Source organism: Schistocerca serialis, chromosome 11 (assembly GCF_023864345.2).
Source record: "Schistocerca serialis cubense isolate TAMUIC-IGC-003099 chromosome 11, iqSchSeri2.2, whole genome shotgun sequence".
NCBI lineage: Eukaryota > Metazoa > Arthropoda > Insecta > Orthoptera > Acrididae > Schistocerca > Schistocerca serialis.
Genome location: NC_064648.1, coordinates 166,950,929 through 166,968,889, shown reverse-complemented (window position 1 = coordinate 166,968,889; position 17,961 = coordinate 166,950,929). Strand labels below are relative to the sequence as shown.

General features: G+C 43.1%; 1 protein-coding gene across 2 annotated transcripts in view; it reads right to left on the bottom strand.

Annotated features, from left to right (window-relative positions):
* LOC126427058 (ankyrin-3-like) overlaps positions 1 to 17,595 on the bottom strand; it is a 59,875-nt gene extending 42,280 nt beyond the window's left edge. Inside the window, exons 1-3 of one of the 2 annotated variants that reach the window (XM_050089237.1) lie at positions 17,484 to 17,595; positions 3,895 to 4,029; positions 3,725 to 3,772 (exon numbers count right to left, since the gene is read on the bottom strand). In XM_050089237.1, the coding sequence (XP_049945194.1) occupies positions 3,725 to 3,772; positions 3,895 to 3,982 (136 nt within the window). In that variant the 5' untranslated portion in view covers positions 3,983 to 4,029; positions 17,484 to 17,595. The remainder of the gene's footprint in view (positions 1 to 3,724; positions 3,773 to 3,894; positions 4,030 to 17,483) is intronic. The other variant, XM_050089238.1, reaches the window with a different exon arrangement.
* Positions 17,596 to 17,961: the final 366 nt, after the last annotated feature.

Here is a 17,961-nt window from a genome sequence, read left to right as displayed (position 1 = left end):
ACGTGCACCATGTGCTGGAGTCCCTCAGTGAGGAGCCAGTACTGCCCCAAATCCAGGGTTTTAACTGCCTGCTGCCATGGTTACTGGAGAGACCCAGAGTGATTTTAGATTTGGGGCGCTACAAGAGAGATTACACTCCTGCTTCCGCTTTTAATGACATATTTTCTGACATTTTACCTGGGCACCACAACAATATAGCTGTTTTTATGCACTTATCGCTACAGGGGGATCCTGTTGGTTGCTATGTTTTTTTGACAGATCTTGTCCTCAAGATCAGACTGCCTTAAGCGTTTACTGTCTTTTATGCAGAATTTTATGCGATCTTGCGGTCATTGGAGTGGGTGAGACGTTCTTCCAGTGATAAATTTCTTGTCTCATCCGATTTTCTACGTTCCCTTCACCCTGTGAGACGTTTGTACTCAGCAGGGAAGCTAGTCTCTGCTCCATCTACAACGACTGGGGATTTAGGTGTCTTTTTGCTGGGTACAAAAACACATCGGAATTGTGAGGAATGAAAGGACAGATCTGGCCGCCAAGAGGATTGTCTCGATTCTCAAGTATTACAGTGTGCCATCCTCCTGTATGCTATCACCTCGATGTTGAGCTTAAGAGTCTTGCATCCGTGGGAGGGTGAGTGGCTGGAGGAGACTTTGGTCCACAAAGAAAGCTCTGTTCTGGAGAACAGATGTAGCGTAAGTGCATAGGAAACACGACAGAACCCAAAACACATGTGCTGCATTGCACTTCGTAATGTATTCAAGAGTTAATAAGAATCTAGATACTTGTATAGAATTCTTCTACCTAGGAAAAGCGTTCTACAGCGTGAAATGACTAGAAATACCGGGAAATTTGGGTATACAATGATATATATAGGAACACAAAAGAAGCTATAAGAACGGAAGACTATGAGAAAAGAGATGTGCTTAATGAGGGTGTAACTTAATGGAACGGTGTTTCTCCGCCACTGTCTAATCTGTACATTTAGGAAACCGTAATTAAATAAAAGACAAACGTAGGAGATGGATTAACAGTCATGGTTATAAGTGCCATGGGGAAGATTCGCTGAAAACATTACTGTCAGTGAAGATCAGGAAGAATTATTAGGTCTGTTGTGTGGAATGGGGAGTCAAATGAATGCAAATATATACTTAGTGTGAACAAATGAACGATTAACGTAATGAGGAATACCAGAAACGAGATTAGCGTTAAATTTAACGTCAAAGTCTGGGATCACAAAATAGATGAAGGAATTTTGCTTCCTTGAAAGCAAAATTACAGATGAAGGACAAAGTAAGGCGGATTTCAGAGGCAGACATGCAGAGGGAAAGATGGCTTTCCTCCGTCGAAGGTGTCTACTACAACCAAACATAAGGAAAATATTTCTAAGATTTTACGTCCTGGTACGAATTTTCAACATGTAACGTGAGATAACCAGTTCTACTCTGAAGGTAAGAGGTTGGCACAGGGTGGAAGTTGCGACAGTGCATCAGACTAGGCAGAAGGTAAATGACACAAACTGAACAGGTACATGAGATGCTCAGATGTCACTGACATTAGACTTGCAGTGTATATCCTACAACAACTAACTCCCAATATTTTACATGAAAGTTATGAGTCACCTGTCTGTAACCACTGGGTAACTCAACCAAACCATCCTGCCTTCCAGAAATATACATCACATGATGTGGCAGTACATCATGTAAACAGCTGAAAACCTACTCTGGGGAACTAGATGGAATACATAGATATCATTCATGTTTTAATGCAACACTTCACCACAGTATTTGTCTTATCAAAACGAAATACACCATCATATGAACTCTTTAGAAAAAGGTGCCCAACACAAAATTCCAGGGAACTCTAATTGGATGTTACAAATGTGGAGAACCTCAAATTATTAAAATAATTAATTCATACAATCAAATGTATTGAATTCTTTGCAATTAGGAATAAAAATAATTTGGCTTTCAGAGGAATATTCCTATCTTGGTATTTCTGTATACCTTAGAGCGTTGACACAGAAATTGTTCTTCTGTAAATAGCTTGCGTGATTTGACTAAAGCCTTTGTGCTGTTCAGCCTGCTATTAGCAATTATAAAATCAGTAACTCATCAGTTAACCGGCTAAAAACTTGTCTCATTACAGGAAGTTTCTGTGACATCAGAACAAGGAGTTACATTTTTGTATAGCCTAGCGTCCCCTTATGCTTCAAGTTTCTGGTAACAATCTGCACACAGCAGGCGTTAATTATGTGTGAAATTAAATTAATGCTTACAGACGACACCAACGTGGTTACTTAAAATTTATGATCTACAGACATCAATTACGTCCCATTCTAGAATGACATTTTGTTTACCATGTGGTTCCTTGAAACAGTGTACGTATCAACTACATACTGCCGGCCGCGGTGGTCTCGCGGTTCTAGGCGCTCAGTCCGGAACCGCACCACTGCTACGGTCGCAGGTTCGAATCCTGCCTCGGGCATGGATGGGTGTGATGTCCTTAGGCTAGTCAGGTTTAAGTAGTTCTAAGTTCTAGGGGACTGATGACCACAGATGTTAAGTCCCTTAGTGCTCAGAGCCATTTGAACCATTTTTGAACTACATACTGCTTCGAAAATGTAGACCAACTTGTAGTTACTTTCTGTAACGTATTGTTACAGAAAGCAAATAGCAATAATTTGATGGACATTCACTCAGATAGCAATCATAATAGGGAACATGACATATCTCACACTGTGAAGAGGAACATGGTTTATTATTGATTTACTAATGTTACTAACAAGAGAATCATAATGCTACTGGTATAGTTGCAGTATGTGCCATGTAACTGGCTCTTAAGGTCATACCTGTCTTCCTAAAATAACCATTATTTCCAAGAAAAGAGAAACTAGTATGTTGTTCAAAATAAACTGACGGAGTAAGTGCTACAAGTTATCTATATAGATGGGAATACTTAACACTCCTTCAAAATTTACTGTTTGTGTCCATGTGAAGGTTCTATGGAACTATGTTTTACATGAAAGCAAATCTTCAGCTGAACCACAATGATGACATCCACTATTAATTTAAAAACTCTGCCACTTATGAAAGGACACGTTGTAAGCAAACGTACCATAATTTTGAACCCATATCTCAATGAATTTAAACAGATAAGAAACAGGGATATAACGTAGTCAGCACAAGCATTACAATTTCTGATGGATACCTCCTGAGATGATTACCATTATCAGATTCCTGTTTCTAATTGGTTATATAAATATTGTGAACGTGAGAAGGTTTTTCTGTAGTCAATATAAATTTATGGAAGGCGGTGTACAATGTACTACTGTAATCCTGGAAGACATGTCAAATACCTGTATATCACGACTACTTATGTGAAATAGATTCTGTTTAGCTTCGTCTATTCATGTGTTATATTGATCTAGACGGGACCACTAAACCTTTATGAAAATAATTTAGAAAAAGGCCATGATTACCACTCTCAAGGTCTACCAACACGTATGTAACACATATGTAAACTGTATTCCAACTCATACCGACTATAAAAACAAAAGTAATAATACAGAAACTCAGTGAACTTAGAGATTTTATGCATAATAATCAAATGACCCAAATCAGTTATTAAATCATCAAATACGCCTACCAATGAGATAAGTTTGCACTGCATGATTTTCTTGAACCATGAAAAGTTTCTGGAAATAATGGAAAATTATGACACTTACTCATATTGTCAGTTCCAAAGTGGTAGACTGTGACTTCGGGATCTAATCCTGAAAAACAAATATATAAAATACTTAATGAAAGTATTGAATATGTTTTTCATTACCTACTAAAACTGGTTATTCATTATCATATACAGACTTACGTCAATTTATACAAGTAAAATCTTTACCTGTACTGGGATGAGAGTCGCTATAGTCGGCAGCAGTGAGAACTGCGACAAAAATGCAGATGAACCAACTAACGCTTCTGCAGAACATGATGTAAGGACAATGCTGTCAGGCCAAATAAACAACTGCTGGAGAATCTGTAAATTTATGAGTAAATATATCTCCACAATTCATTTACTTTCAACAAACTGGATAGAAAATCTAAATTAATATAATAACCTAATTTGGATTACGATGGTTAATGCGGAAACCACACTAGGAGGTTCGAGAAATCGTTAAGCTAACTATCCAAGAGTACTCTGTCAAAATTTCAAAGCGAAATTCGCATTCGTACAGAAGGAAATTCTTCCCATATAAGATTTATCAGGGGATGAATTACTGGAGAAATGTGTAGGTGGCCACACACAAAATGCTAATGAAACTTTTAATTCCACTATTTGGTGATTAGCTCCCAAACACTTGCACTCCGGACTAAAAGTGGTTGATTTGGCGTCGTATTTAGCAGCTGGCTTATTCAATGAAGGAAATTCATCCCTTCTGATGGCCATGAACGAGGCAGGAATTTTAGGAGACACGTAAAGCTTCAGTTATGCCGAACAAATGGATAACCAGCGCGTATGCTGGCAGAATCGACGTAGCGCATTGAAACGAAGGAAGGTCGGATAGCTCGGAAAGCACTGCTGCAGGCGCAAAACGAAGCCTCTGGGAAAGAAGAAGGATTACTATATGGCTCTGGAATCGCAGATCAATTGGTAAGCATTTTACATTATTGTTGACTTCCTTGAACTTCCAGTTTCCAAGAATTGATTTCTCAAACGCGTTCATCTCCAAGTGACTATTTTGACATTTGCGTCCAGTCTAACTCAAAAAGTATTGAATCGATCATTATTAAATGTGATAATATGATTGTGTATAAAATTACTAATTATATGAACCAACTTATGAGGAGATGTCACGATTGCACGGGTATTTTTCTTCTCCTAAATGGAGAAAAAAACGTGAAAATCGCAGTAAATTGTTCCAACGCCTGCACAGTTTTTAATTTTCATTATTTTCACCTGCATTGAGGCTCATATTCTTAGAAAATAAGTTAGTAATGTAAATTCAAATCCTTTCTGATTTCAGACGAAAATCGGAATGGCTACACTGCACGTAATTGGAGAACTATACTCACAATCTTCAGCGGATATCACAGAGCAACTCTGTTATTTTTGGCTGAAATTAATCAAAAAATTCACAAAAACTCACGGACTTTGAACATTGTCTGGCGATTAGACGTCACTTTTATAATACGTCTGTATGCGAGATTTCCACACTCCTACACATCCCTAGGTCCACTATTTGACATGTAATGGTGAGATGGAAACGTGAAGCACCAAATACAGCACAAAAGCGTACAGGCCGACCTCGTCTGTTGACTGACAGAGACTGCCGACAGTTGGAGAAGGTCGTAATGTGTAACAAGCAGACATCTATCCAGACGAACACACAGGAATTCCGAACTGCATCAGGATCCACTGTAACTACTATGACAGTTAGGCGGGAGGTGAGAAAACTTAGATTTCACAGTCGAGCGGCTGCTCGTAAGCCACACATCACGCAGGTAAATGCCAAACAAAGCCGCGCTTGCTGTAAGGAGCGTAAACATTGGATGACTGAACAGTGGAAAAACGTAGCGTGGAGTGACGATTCACGGTACACAATGTGGCCAGCCGGTGGCAGGTGTGGTTATCGAGAATGTCCAGTGAATGTCATCTGCCAGCGCGTGTACTGCAAACAGTAAAATTCGGAGGCGGTGGTGTTATTGTGTGGTCGTGTTTTTCATGGAGGGAGCTTGCACCCCTTGTTTTTTTGCGTGGTACTATCACAGCAGAGGCCTACACTGATATTTTAAGCATCTTATTGCTTCTCACTGTTGTAGAGCAATTCGGGGATGGCTATTGCATCTTTTAAAACGATCGAGCACCTGTTCATAATGCAGAGTCTAAGGCGTCTGTAGAAGACAATAATATCCCTGTAACGGACTGTACTGCACAGAGTCCTGATATGAGTCCTATGAAACACCTTTGGGATGCTTTGGAACACCGACATCATGCCAGGTATCACCGAAGAACATCGATATATCTCTTCAGTGCAGCACTCCATGAAGAATGTGCTGCCATTCCCCAGGAAACCTTCCACCACCTGATTGAACGTATGCCTGCGAGTATGGAAGCTGTCATCAAGGCAAAGGGTGAGCCAACACCATATTATATTCCAGCATTAGTGATGGAGAGGCAACGAACTTGTAAGTTATTTTCAGCCAGGTGTCTGAATACTTTTGATCGCATTGTGTATTTTCAAGGTCAAAATCTTACATGAGTCATCTCGCATATATTAAGAGAAAATCAGGCACTCCCTCATACATTACTCACTCACTGTCTTTATGTACAACAAAGCATTTACACATCATTACACAGAATGTTACCAGTTTCCTGTATAGTGGTAAAGTCAAAACCAGTTCACAATAATTGTACAAATCGCACCACTTGTGGAAGTGCACTGTGTCAAGAATGCGAGAGAAGAGCACTGGCAGAGAAACCAACATTCTGGTACATTTTGAAAATTACGGGGTACACGAGGTCTTGTCCAGGCTGGACTTGAGGGTCGTTCATCAGTCTGTTAGTGAAGTACTGGTGCAGGAAAGAGAGAAGAAGGTAGCGCACGTTTAGAGAAAGCTGGTTTCTGGTACCAGAGAGCAGAGAAGGGAACAGTCCGCAAAGTGCGGTCAGCTACGACAGAAGGCTGAAAATACAGGAGCGTCTGCTCTGCATGGCGACTGCGTCACAAGAGGGCGACACTTCAGTGTCCTCTGCTCCACAGGACGCGCCCAGTGGCAACATGTGACCCCTTTCTCAAGCTTCCCAAATGGCTGTGGGGTACATTCAGCAGAGGAATGAAATCGTACCCTGTCAACGGATTTTTCTAGATAGAGCCCCATATTCTATGCAGGGTTCTACATCTACATCTACATCTACGTGATTACTCAGCTACTCACAATAAAGTGCCTGGCAGAGGGTTCAATGAATCACCTTCAAGATGTCTCTCTACCGTTCCACTCTCGAATGGTGCGCAGGAAAAACCAGTACTTAAATTTTTCTGTGTGAGCCCTAATTTCTCTTGTTTTATAGTGATGATCATTTCTCCCTATGTAGGTGGGAGCCAACTGAATGTTTTCGTAATCGGAGGAAAAAGCTGATGATTGAAATTTCATAAGAAGATCCCATTGCGACGAAAAACACTTTTGTTTTAATGATTCCCACTCCAATTCACATATCATTTCTGTGGCACTATCTCCCCTATTTCGCGATAATATAAAACGAGCAGCCCTTGTTTGAAATTATCAGGTGTCATCTGTCAGCACCACCTGATGGGGATCCCACACCGCGCAGCAATACTCCAGAATAGGGCGGACAAGCGTGGTGTAAGCAGTCTCTTTAGAAGACCTGTTGCGCCTTCTAAGTGTTCTGCCAACGAATCGCAGTCTCTGGTTTGCTCTACCCACAACCTTATCTATGTGCTCGTTCCAATTTAGGTTATTTGTAACTGTAATCCCTAAGTATTTACTTGAATTTGCAGCCTTCAGATTTGTGTGAGTCATCGCGTAATCGAAATTTAGCGGATTTCTTTTAGTACTCATGAGAATAACTTCTCAGGTTTTTTTATTCAGTGTCGATTCCCATTTTCAACACCACACAGATATCTTATCTAAATCATTTTACAATTCGGTTTGGTCATCTGATGACATTACAAGACGATAAATGACAGCATCATCTGCAAAGATCCTAAGACGGCTACTCAGTTTTTTCCCTATGTCGTTAATATAGATCAGGAACATTAGAGAGCCTATAAAACTTCCTTGTTGGACGCCGGATATTACTTCTGTTACTCTATGTCTTTCCGTCTGTTACTACGAACTGTGACCCTTCTGACAGGAAATCACGAATCCAGTTGCACAACTCAGGCGATATTCCATAGGCACGCAGTTTGGTTGGAAGAAGCTTGTGAGGAACGGTGTCGAAAGCCTTCTGGATATCTAAAAATAGGAATCCCCCTGTCGATAGCACTTATTACTTCGTGAGTAAAAAGAGTTAGTTGTGTTTTAAAATAATGATATTTTCAGAGTCCGTGCTGATTATGTGTCAATAAATCGTTTTCTTCTCGGTGCTTCATAATGTTCGGATGTACCGATTGGTCACATAGGCGCTGCAAAAACTCATGCTAGTTTCCAGGACAGCAGCTTGGCTGCAGATATGTGTGTAAAAGAAAATTTAAAGTATACAAACAGGGCGACTAAAATAAAATTAGCACCGAAAATATTGCGGAGATGGAAAGTGCTGTTGATGCGCAGTTATCACAGAACGTGCAGATAGTCAGGGGCTGTTTATTGTTGGCCAATAAACAGTTTGTAATAATATTTATAAAGTGTATTTTTTGTGCAAAAGTACACTTTTTGAATGGAACAATTCTTATTGACATTAAGAAACTAAAAATAGCGTAAATTATGTTAGTTGATTTGTTGCAGGATTCTAGTGCAAGCTGCTTACAATATACACTCCTGGAAATGGAAAAAAGAACACATTGACACCGGTGTGTCAGACCCACCATACTTGCTCCGGACACTGCGAGAGGGCTGTACGAGCAATGATCACACGCACGGCACAGCGGACACACCAGGAACCGCGGTGTTGGCCGTCGAATGGCGTTAGCTGCGCAGCATTTGTGCACCGCCGCCGTCAGTGTCAGCCAGTTTGCCGTGGCATACGGAGCTCCATCGCAGTCTTTAACACTGGTAGCATGCCGCGACAGCGTGGACGTGAACCGTATGTGCAGCTGACGGACTTTGAGCGAGGGCGTATAGTGGGCATGCGGGAGGCCGGGTGGACGTACCGCCGAATTGCTCAACACGTGGGGCGTGAGGTCTCCACAGTACATCGATGTTGTCGCCAGTGGTCGGCGGAAGGTGCACGTGCCCGTCGACCTGAGACCGGACCGCAGCGACGCACGGATGCACGCCAAGACCGTAGGATCCTACGCAGTGCCGTAGGGGACCGCACCGCCACTTCCCAGCAAATTAGGGACACTGTTGCTCCTGGGGTATCGGCGAGGACCATTCGCAACCGTCTTCATGAAGCTGGGCTACGGTCCCGCACACCGTTAGGCCGTCTTCCGCTCACGCCCCAACATCGTGCAGCCCGCCTCCAGTGGTGTCGCGACAGGCGTGAATGGAGGGACGAATGGAGACGTGTCGTCTTCAGCGATGAGAGTCGCTTCTGCCTTGGTGCCAATGATGGTCGTATGCGTGTTTGGCGCCGTGCAGTTGAGCGCCACAATCTGGACTGCATACGACCGAGGCACACAGGGCCAACACCCGGCATCATGGTGTGGGGAGCGATCTCCTACACTGGCCGTACACCACTGGTGATCGTCGAGGGGACACTGAATAGTGCACGGTACATCCAAACCGTCATCGAACCCATCGTTCTACCATTCCTAGACCGGCAAGGGAACTTGCTGTTCCAACAGGACAATGCACGTCCGCATGTATCTCGTGCCACCCAACGTGCTCTAGAAGGTGTAAGTCAACTACCCTGGCCAGCAAGATCTCCGGATCTGTCCCCCACTGAGCATGTTTGGGACTGGATGAAGCGTCGCCTCACGCGGTCTGCACGTCCAGCACGAACGCTGGTCCAACTGAGGCGCCAGGTGGAAATGGCATGGCAAGCCGTTCCACAGGACTACATCCAGCATCTCTACGATCGTCGCCATGGGAGAATAGCAGCCTGCATTGCTGCGAAAGGTGGATATACACTGTACTAGTGCCGACATTGTGCATGCTCTGTTGCCTGTGTCTATGTGCCTGTGGTTCTGTCAGTGTGATAATGTGATGTATCTGACCCCAGGAATGTGTCAATAAAGTTTCCCCTTCCTGGGACAATGAATTCACGGTGTTCTTATTTCAATTTCCAGGAGTGTAAATACTTTGGAAAGTTGCCACACTGTCACTTGTACAATACCTGTAGTAGTACACACCAAAGAACAACACAAATGCATGCACTAGTTATGTGCATTCTGGGCCGTAACGAGGTAACTGTCCATCACAGGTTGTGTTCAAAATGACCACCAGCAGTGGCAGAACACGTTTCCTATCTGGTATGGAGCGACTGCTGCACACATGCTAGCGTTTCGTCGAACATCTCCGAGCAGGCTGCGGTTATGCGTCGTTATGTATCATTGGGTGTAGTTGGTATGTCCTTGCAGACAGCGTCTTTCAGCTTTCCCCACAGAAAAAGTCAACAGGCATCAAATCTGGAAAATGGGGCACCTAACGTACTGGTCCTCTGCATCCAATCTAACGTTTTGGAAACAATTTGTGAAGACATGCTGTAATACTCCACGCACTATGTACTGGACAGCTGTCATATTGGTAACACAGGTTCCTCTTTGTGTGCAGAGGAAAGCCTTCTAGTATCTGTGGGAGATGGTTTGTTAGGAGGCTGTGATAGTTGTACGCATTCAGTGTTCTATCTATGAAACTCATGCCTATGATCTGACGGTTTACTATCCCACAGCAATGTTTACACTCCATGGGCGCTGATGTTCCACCTGAGGAAGCCAATGGGGATTGTCAACACACCAATAGCGCACGTTTTGGTGGTTTACCTCGCTTCACCACTAAACAAGGTACGTAATACATATGGAGTACTAGTCGCAATTCCCATGTACAGAAGTTAACACGATTCTTATAATTGATTCCATGGAGCTCTTCATTGCGGTAGATGTAATGGGGATGGAATTTAGGCTGATGGGGAATGTGTAGGACACTTGCCTGACCCATGTCACTTACACATGCGATTGCACAGGAGGTAAAGTGTTGATCAACTGCAACAACAGGAAGAACGTTAATTTCCCGCTCTTCTGTCATCACTTGCTTCATTCTGTTACGTTCCCTAGTTCTTACACTATCACTTTCACACAACTGATTGAGAAGATGGTCGAGATTGGGATCCTGCCGCAAGCACTGTAGAAGAACAAACTGCATTCTTCCTACACTCTCCATGCACCATGAGCATGTCAGCTTTTCCTGCACTGATAAATCCCGTTGTATACACATGAGCTACTGCTTAGACTGTCACATAGAAAACTGATAGCACTGCTCTCTGGGAACACACAAGCTCACTGTAAACGAACATAACAACATCGATCTAACAACTACGCAGGTCGAATGGCACAAAGAAGCGTCAGTGTGGAAACTTCTCACAACGTGGTATTTCATAGCTGGCTTGCACTAGACTTCTGCAGCAAACAGCACCGAAATTCTAGTTTACCCTATTTTTAGTTTGTTACTGGCAATAAGATTTTTTCATTAGGAAACTCGCAGGTACAGAAAATACACTTTCTAAGTATTATTACAATCTGTTTATTGGATAACAGTACGAGACCCTGGCTTCGAATTCATTCTGTGAAAACTGCACGTCAATAGCACTTTCCATTTCCATAATATTTGCAGTCCAAGCTTTAGATGGTTCACCCTGCAGACGCCATACAGAGCACAACCACATATATGTCAAGAGAATTAATTGGTTTCAAGCCACCCAGTATTATAGGTGTGTTGTGGGAGTATTATCGGCTTGTTTTGTCGTCACGTTTAATAGGGGCTACATGTCTGGGTGAGCATGGCTGGGGGAGGTTGAAATACATGGAAAAGGGGATACTAGAGACAAGGGCAGATGGTGATGGATTGGGATAAAGAGGAATGGAAAGAGAGATGGAGCATCAAGAGATGAATAATGAGAGCTTTATAGCGTGAAATCACGAATTCAGTCGCAGATAGGATTGTAATTTTATTAGAAGCTGGTTGTAAGCAACTGTTTCAATAGTTATCGGTAGGCCTAGAATTATGAAATCAACTGCAGGTCCTCTGTCGATAGCAGTAATTACTTTGTGTGAACAAAAATCCACTAGCGTTCCATAAGAAAGATATTTTCCGCGTCAGTGCTGTCCATGTGCCAATAATTCAAGGTACTTTATAAAGTTGGAACAGCCCGTATGCTCCTAAATCGTACTGACTATAATGTCTGTGATATATGTGTACAGTTTAGATGACCAGTTGTATGTCACTGTCCCCACAGTTTCACTTGCGAACCTGTATGGCTCATATATTGTATACATCTCTGCCTACTCGCTGTCTTCACCCATCTCCACTTCACCCCTCTGTCTGTCCATCTAATCCTATGCTCTCATCATTTTCCATCTTACCACTACTCATCTACACTATTCATTTGGCTCCTGCATCCCCCCATCTCATTCTCCCTCTATCTCTGATTATCTCCTCCATTTTCTCTCTCTACATCTCCTCCTCCCCTCTCTCACACTGTCGATATTCTCCACCCCTTCTCTCCATTTTCTCCTTCCCCTTTTCTCACTGTACTTATCCTCCACCCCACTTTGTCAACAGCCTCTCCTCACTCTCCCTCTCCATCTCTTCCTGCCCCCAGTCTGTTATTCCATTTAAATCTGCCCCCACTCTATATCCATTTCCTCTTGCACCCTCTCCCTTCGCATCTTCCATCCTTCCCTGTCCATATCCTCCTGGCCTCATTCTCTTATCCATCTCCTTCTGCCACCATTTCTCTTTCCATCATCACCTACACCTCTCTACCTTTCTGTCCTCATCTCCCTCTTCTCCAAACCCATCTCTTCTTCGCTGACCATTGTGGCCAAGCAGTTCTAGGCACTCCATTCTGGAACTACAGGGCTGCTTCGGTCGCAGGTTCGTATCCTGCCTTGGTCATGGATGTGTATGATGTCCTTAGGTTAGTTTGGTTTAAGTAGTTCTATGTCTAAGGGACTGATGACCTCAGATGTTAAGTCCCATACTGCTTAGAGCCATTTTTAACCATCTCTTCTTCCCCATCTTTGTTCTTCTCCTCCTGCCCATCTCTCCCACCTATCTACTGTAGTCCCCTCTCCTCATTCATCTTCTACTCCCAGCCTATCAGTGTTCATTTCCTCCCACACCCATCTCCCTTTATGTTTTCTATTGCCCCTCCTCTCTCGGTCCATCACCTCCTATCATCTCCCCCTGCCTCCACTTACCCTGTCCATCATTTCCTGGTCCCTACCTCAGTCTATCACCTCCTCTATCTATTTCAACATTCCTCAGCCATGCCCACTCACAAATGTAGCCCCCACTAAACATGTCGATAAAGCAGGCTGATAATATTCCCACCACATACGTATTGTGAAGTGCAGCTTACACATCAGGGGCTTGAAACCAATCACTGCTCCTGTCAAATAAGTTGTCATGCAAAGAAGATCGATAAAGCAGGTCGGTTCTACTTGAACCCAACACACTATCGTTCAGTACAGCCTACCCACTGTCAAACCATTTCGTACTCTTGGTTAGTAGGCTTCACAGTAAAGCAGGTTCCTAAGGCCATCCACTACTACTTAAACACAACTTGCCTATTATACGGCTCAGCCAATATGGCATGGGCTGACAAAATACGATATTGTCCCTATTCCCACTCCTGTCGAGCTGGAAGGCTACAAGACAAGCAGTGATGATGCTCGTACAGTCATGTAGTTTGTTTGTTTGCCATGTTTCGGTGAAATGGGTCCAGTGATTTAATGGGAGATCATAGACATACACTACGTGAACAAAGGTATCGGGACACCCCCATAAACATATGTTTTTCATATTATGTAAATTGTTCTGCTACCTACTGCCAGGAACTCCATATGACCGACCGCTGTAGTCATTAGTCACCGTGAGATAGCAGAATGGGCGCTCTGCGAAACTCATAGACTACGAATGTGGCCCGGTCATTGGGTGTCACATGTGTCATATGCCTGCACGCAAGATGTCCACAATCCTAAATATCGCTAGGTCCACTGTTTCCAATGTGATACAGCACAAAAGCGTACAGGCCGATTTCTTCTGTTGACTGACAGAGAGCACGTAGAGTTGAAGAGGGTCGTAATGTATAATAAACAGAAATCTTCCCAGATCTTCATACAGGAATTTCAAACTGCAGTACGATCCACTGCAAGTACTATGACTTAGGTGGGCGGTGAGAAAACTTGGGTTTCGTGGTCGAGCGGCTGCTCATAAGCCACACATCACACCGGTAAATGTCTAACGACGCCTCGCTTGGTGTAAGGTGTGTAAACGTTGGAAGATTGAACAGTGGAAAAACGTTGTGTGGAGTGACGACTCAAAGTAGATAATGTGGAGATCAGATGTCAGGGTCTGGGTGTGGCAAATTCCTAGTGAACGTCATCTGCCGGCGTGTGTAGTGCCGACAGTAAAATTCTGAGGCGGTGGTGTTATGGTGTGGTCTTGTTTTTCATAGAGGGGGCTGCACCCCTTGTTGTTTTGCGCGGCACTACCACAGCACAGGCCTATATTTATATTTTAAGCATCTCATTGCTTCTCGCTGTTGAAGAGCAATTCGGTAATGGCGACTGCATCTTTCAGCAAGATCGAGCCCCTGTTCATAATGCACTGCCAGTGGCGGAGAGATTAAACGACAATAACATCCCTGTAACGAACTGGCCTACACAGATTCCTGACCTGAATCCTATAGAACACCTTAGCTATGTTTTGGAACGCCGTGGCAGGCCTCACCTACCGACATCGATACCTCTCCTCAGTGCATCACTCCATGAAGAATTGTCTGCCATTCCCAAGAAACCTTCCAGCACCTGATTCAACGTATGTCTGCGGGAGGGTTAGCTGTCATCAAGGCTAAGGGTGGGCCAGCACCATATTGAATTCCAGCATTACAGATGGAGAGGCCACGAACTTGTATGTTATTTTCAGCCAGGTGTCCAGACACTTTTAATCACATTTTACGTTTTGTACAGCAGAATGTCTTCAATATTGCGAGTGTCACATTCACTGCAGTGCATAACGTCTTTGCAGAGAAGTCTGGTGCGCTCTCCCGAGTCCATTAGGCATCTACGGGGGGCAAAACCTTCGTCAGATGCAGCAGGTATCCTGGCGAGAAGAGGTCCAACGTCAGAAACTGGTGGCACATACCCGGGGACTTTGATATGAAGCCTCCTCCCGCACCGTTGTCAAGCTTTAATGACGTCCGACGTTCGAAAACAAAACTCAAGAATTTGCATGTTGGGTCAGTTATCAATACTGAGTGTCTCAAGCTGGGCCACATCGCAAATACATCTTCCATACAGGGTGATTCACGAAGATATGCAAATATTTTAATATGTCGTTCTATATGTAACAATATAGAAAAAAAGGTCTTATAAACATAGGTCCGCAATTGTTCAGTTACGGAGTTACGGGTAATAAGAGGTTTTACCAGAAATTTAGCAACTTCGATATTATGAAGATATCGCACAACTTTAAGAGGTTAAAGTAAAACACGATTTCGACTTATTTTGTTATTACTGGTGTGCTGAATATAATAAAACATGTCCCAGACGTGTACCTGCAGTGTATCGTCCAGAGAAGGAAAGGTTGTAATACAAGTAAATTTGTTTATTTTTCATTAAGAATGTAGAAACGTGTGTGTCATTGTTGGCAACCTTTAGTGAGTTGTTGCAGACGTTCCCTAACCTTGAAACGAGTTAGTTTTCTGTACTGTTCAGTGAAAGAACACAATAAGAACAGTGTATTTAAGTAAAACCACATAGTAACTGTTGTAGTTTGTAGATTATTTATGAAATAGGAATGCCTTTCAAATTGACGACGTAGGAATACTCCACTATGGTGTTTATTTATGGAAAATGTTATGGCAATGATACAGCTGAAATTAACGAATATGGCGCACGTTATTCAACTCGATGGCTTCCAAATGGACGAATCATTAGTGGATTTCGATGTTACGGGAGACATGTTCTCTACCTAGCTTTCATAATCAGTACGAGAGCTCGATACGTGAAGACGATTATGAGGATATTATGGATGCTGTTCAACTTAGCCTGTGTACAGTACACGGCGTATCTCTCAACTATTAGGCATTTCACAATGTAAGATATGGTGTACAATGAAGTAAAATAATGTGTGTCTCTGCCATAAACAAAAAGTGCATCAGTTATCCGGGAGATCCAGCCCTCCGCTTGGAGTTGTGCAACTGGTTAAAAACTAATTGACAGTTACACAAATACGTTTTATTTTCTGATGAGGCACAGTTTACTCGAGATGGTATAAACACTTTATTGGACCATTCATTTTCCCAGGACGTCTAACTGGCGGGTCGTACTTACAATTCCTTCAAGAAGAAATGCCCCACTTACTCGAAGATACTCTGCTTGCTACGCAAATTCAAATGTATTTTCAACATGACGGCATGCCTCCACATTTCGCCAACGGAGTTACTGCACAATTAAATGAACATTTTTCCCAGAGATGGATTGGTGGTGGTGCTACACGTCTGTGGCCACCCAGATTTCCCGATATAACACCAACGGATTTTGTGTATGGGGATGGGTGAAAGATAATGATTATAATGACAAAATCAATACACGTGAGGCACGACTCGGTCACATTATGAATGCAATAGAAGAAATTAAGAACAACCCTGTGAAACTGAAACGAGCAACAAAATCTGTACACGTGCAGCTAAATGCACTGAACTAGGTGGAGACGTTTTTGAACATTTACTGTGATTGTGATTGTATTGCGAAATTGTATGTACTTTGTACAAGTTTCTTAACAGTGAGCTTTGTTTTTTTTCGGTTTAAAACGAATTCACGTGTGCTGTGGTATACATAACATCAGATTATGTGACACACTCATACGGTTTCAGATAACGCTTTTACCATAAATTTTCCAAAATTAAATTCTCTACACTTCCGTTGAAAACTTTGTGCAGTTGTCTGGAATTTAAAGAACAAATTAGACCAGGTAGTTAATAAATTCAAAATTTTACGAAATTATGCCTTTGCTTCTCTGGATGTTCTGGAAAACTACTGTGCATATGGGACATGTTTTGCTAGATTCGCCAGACCAATAACAACAAAATAAATTTAAATCATGCTTTACTTTAACCATCTATAGATTTGCGATGGCTTCATATTAGCGAAGTTGCTAAATTTCAGGCAAAATCTTTTACTACCCGTAGCTCCGTAACTAAACATTAGCGGACCTATGAACTTTTTTCTTTAGTTTTAAACGTAGCGTAACATATTAAAGTATTTTCATATCTTCGTGAATCACCCTGTAAATTAGGCCTGTACAGCCGTATTCCAGCAGATCTCTACTACTTCCATTGTCCGATCTGACAAGTTTGTATCGAAAGTACAATGCTTTCATGAATCTGTTTCGACGGCATACAACATATACCAATAATTAGTGCGGCTAGTGACGCCATTACGTAGACTACGCCGTAAGAATCAGTAGCTGCTGAAATGCGTAGATGACGTGAACCTATGACGGAATGCATATCAAGAGCTATTGCGCTATAGGTCGTAGGTACCGTTTTTGAGGGGGGTAGCATTGAGAGCAGGAGACCGTCAAGTTGAGGAAAGTGATACGCTGAGCACTCCGCCGCAGTGCTGGAAGAAACACGTAGAGACTTACCAGATGTGTGAGTTCTGCTCTGTGCCACTGCAGCCAGTGTAGTGGGCTGTCGCGAAGACAGCCTTTTATCCTTATCTTGGCCACTGCTGGACTCGGCTGACACCTCCCACCTACTGTATCCGCAGTCTGCCCTCTGCTCCACAACCCCTCCCCCTCTCACCCCCCCTCCCCCTCAAGCGTCGTCAAACTTTCCTGACATCCGACATTGGAAGCGTTGTTGCGCAACGCCTCGCAGCACTGACCTCAAGGGCACGTGATAACTATGGCAACCGCTCTGCTGCTCATTCTGACCTCGCGGCATCTTCCAAAACGACTCCGTGTTAGCCAGGTACCTGCTCACATCAGAGCCCATTCCAGCCCATTCCCTGAGAGGCACGCCCTGAGGATGCAAATACCGTCAACATTGCGTGTGCCCTTGACAGTGGCCTCCATTCGGCGACTAATGAATTTCACGGATTTCGTATGATATACACTAAAT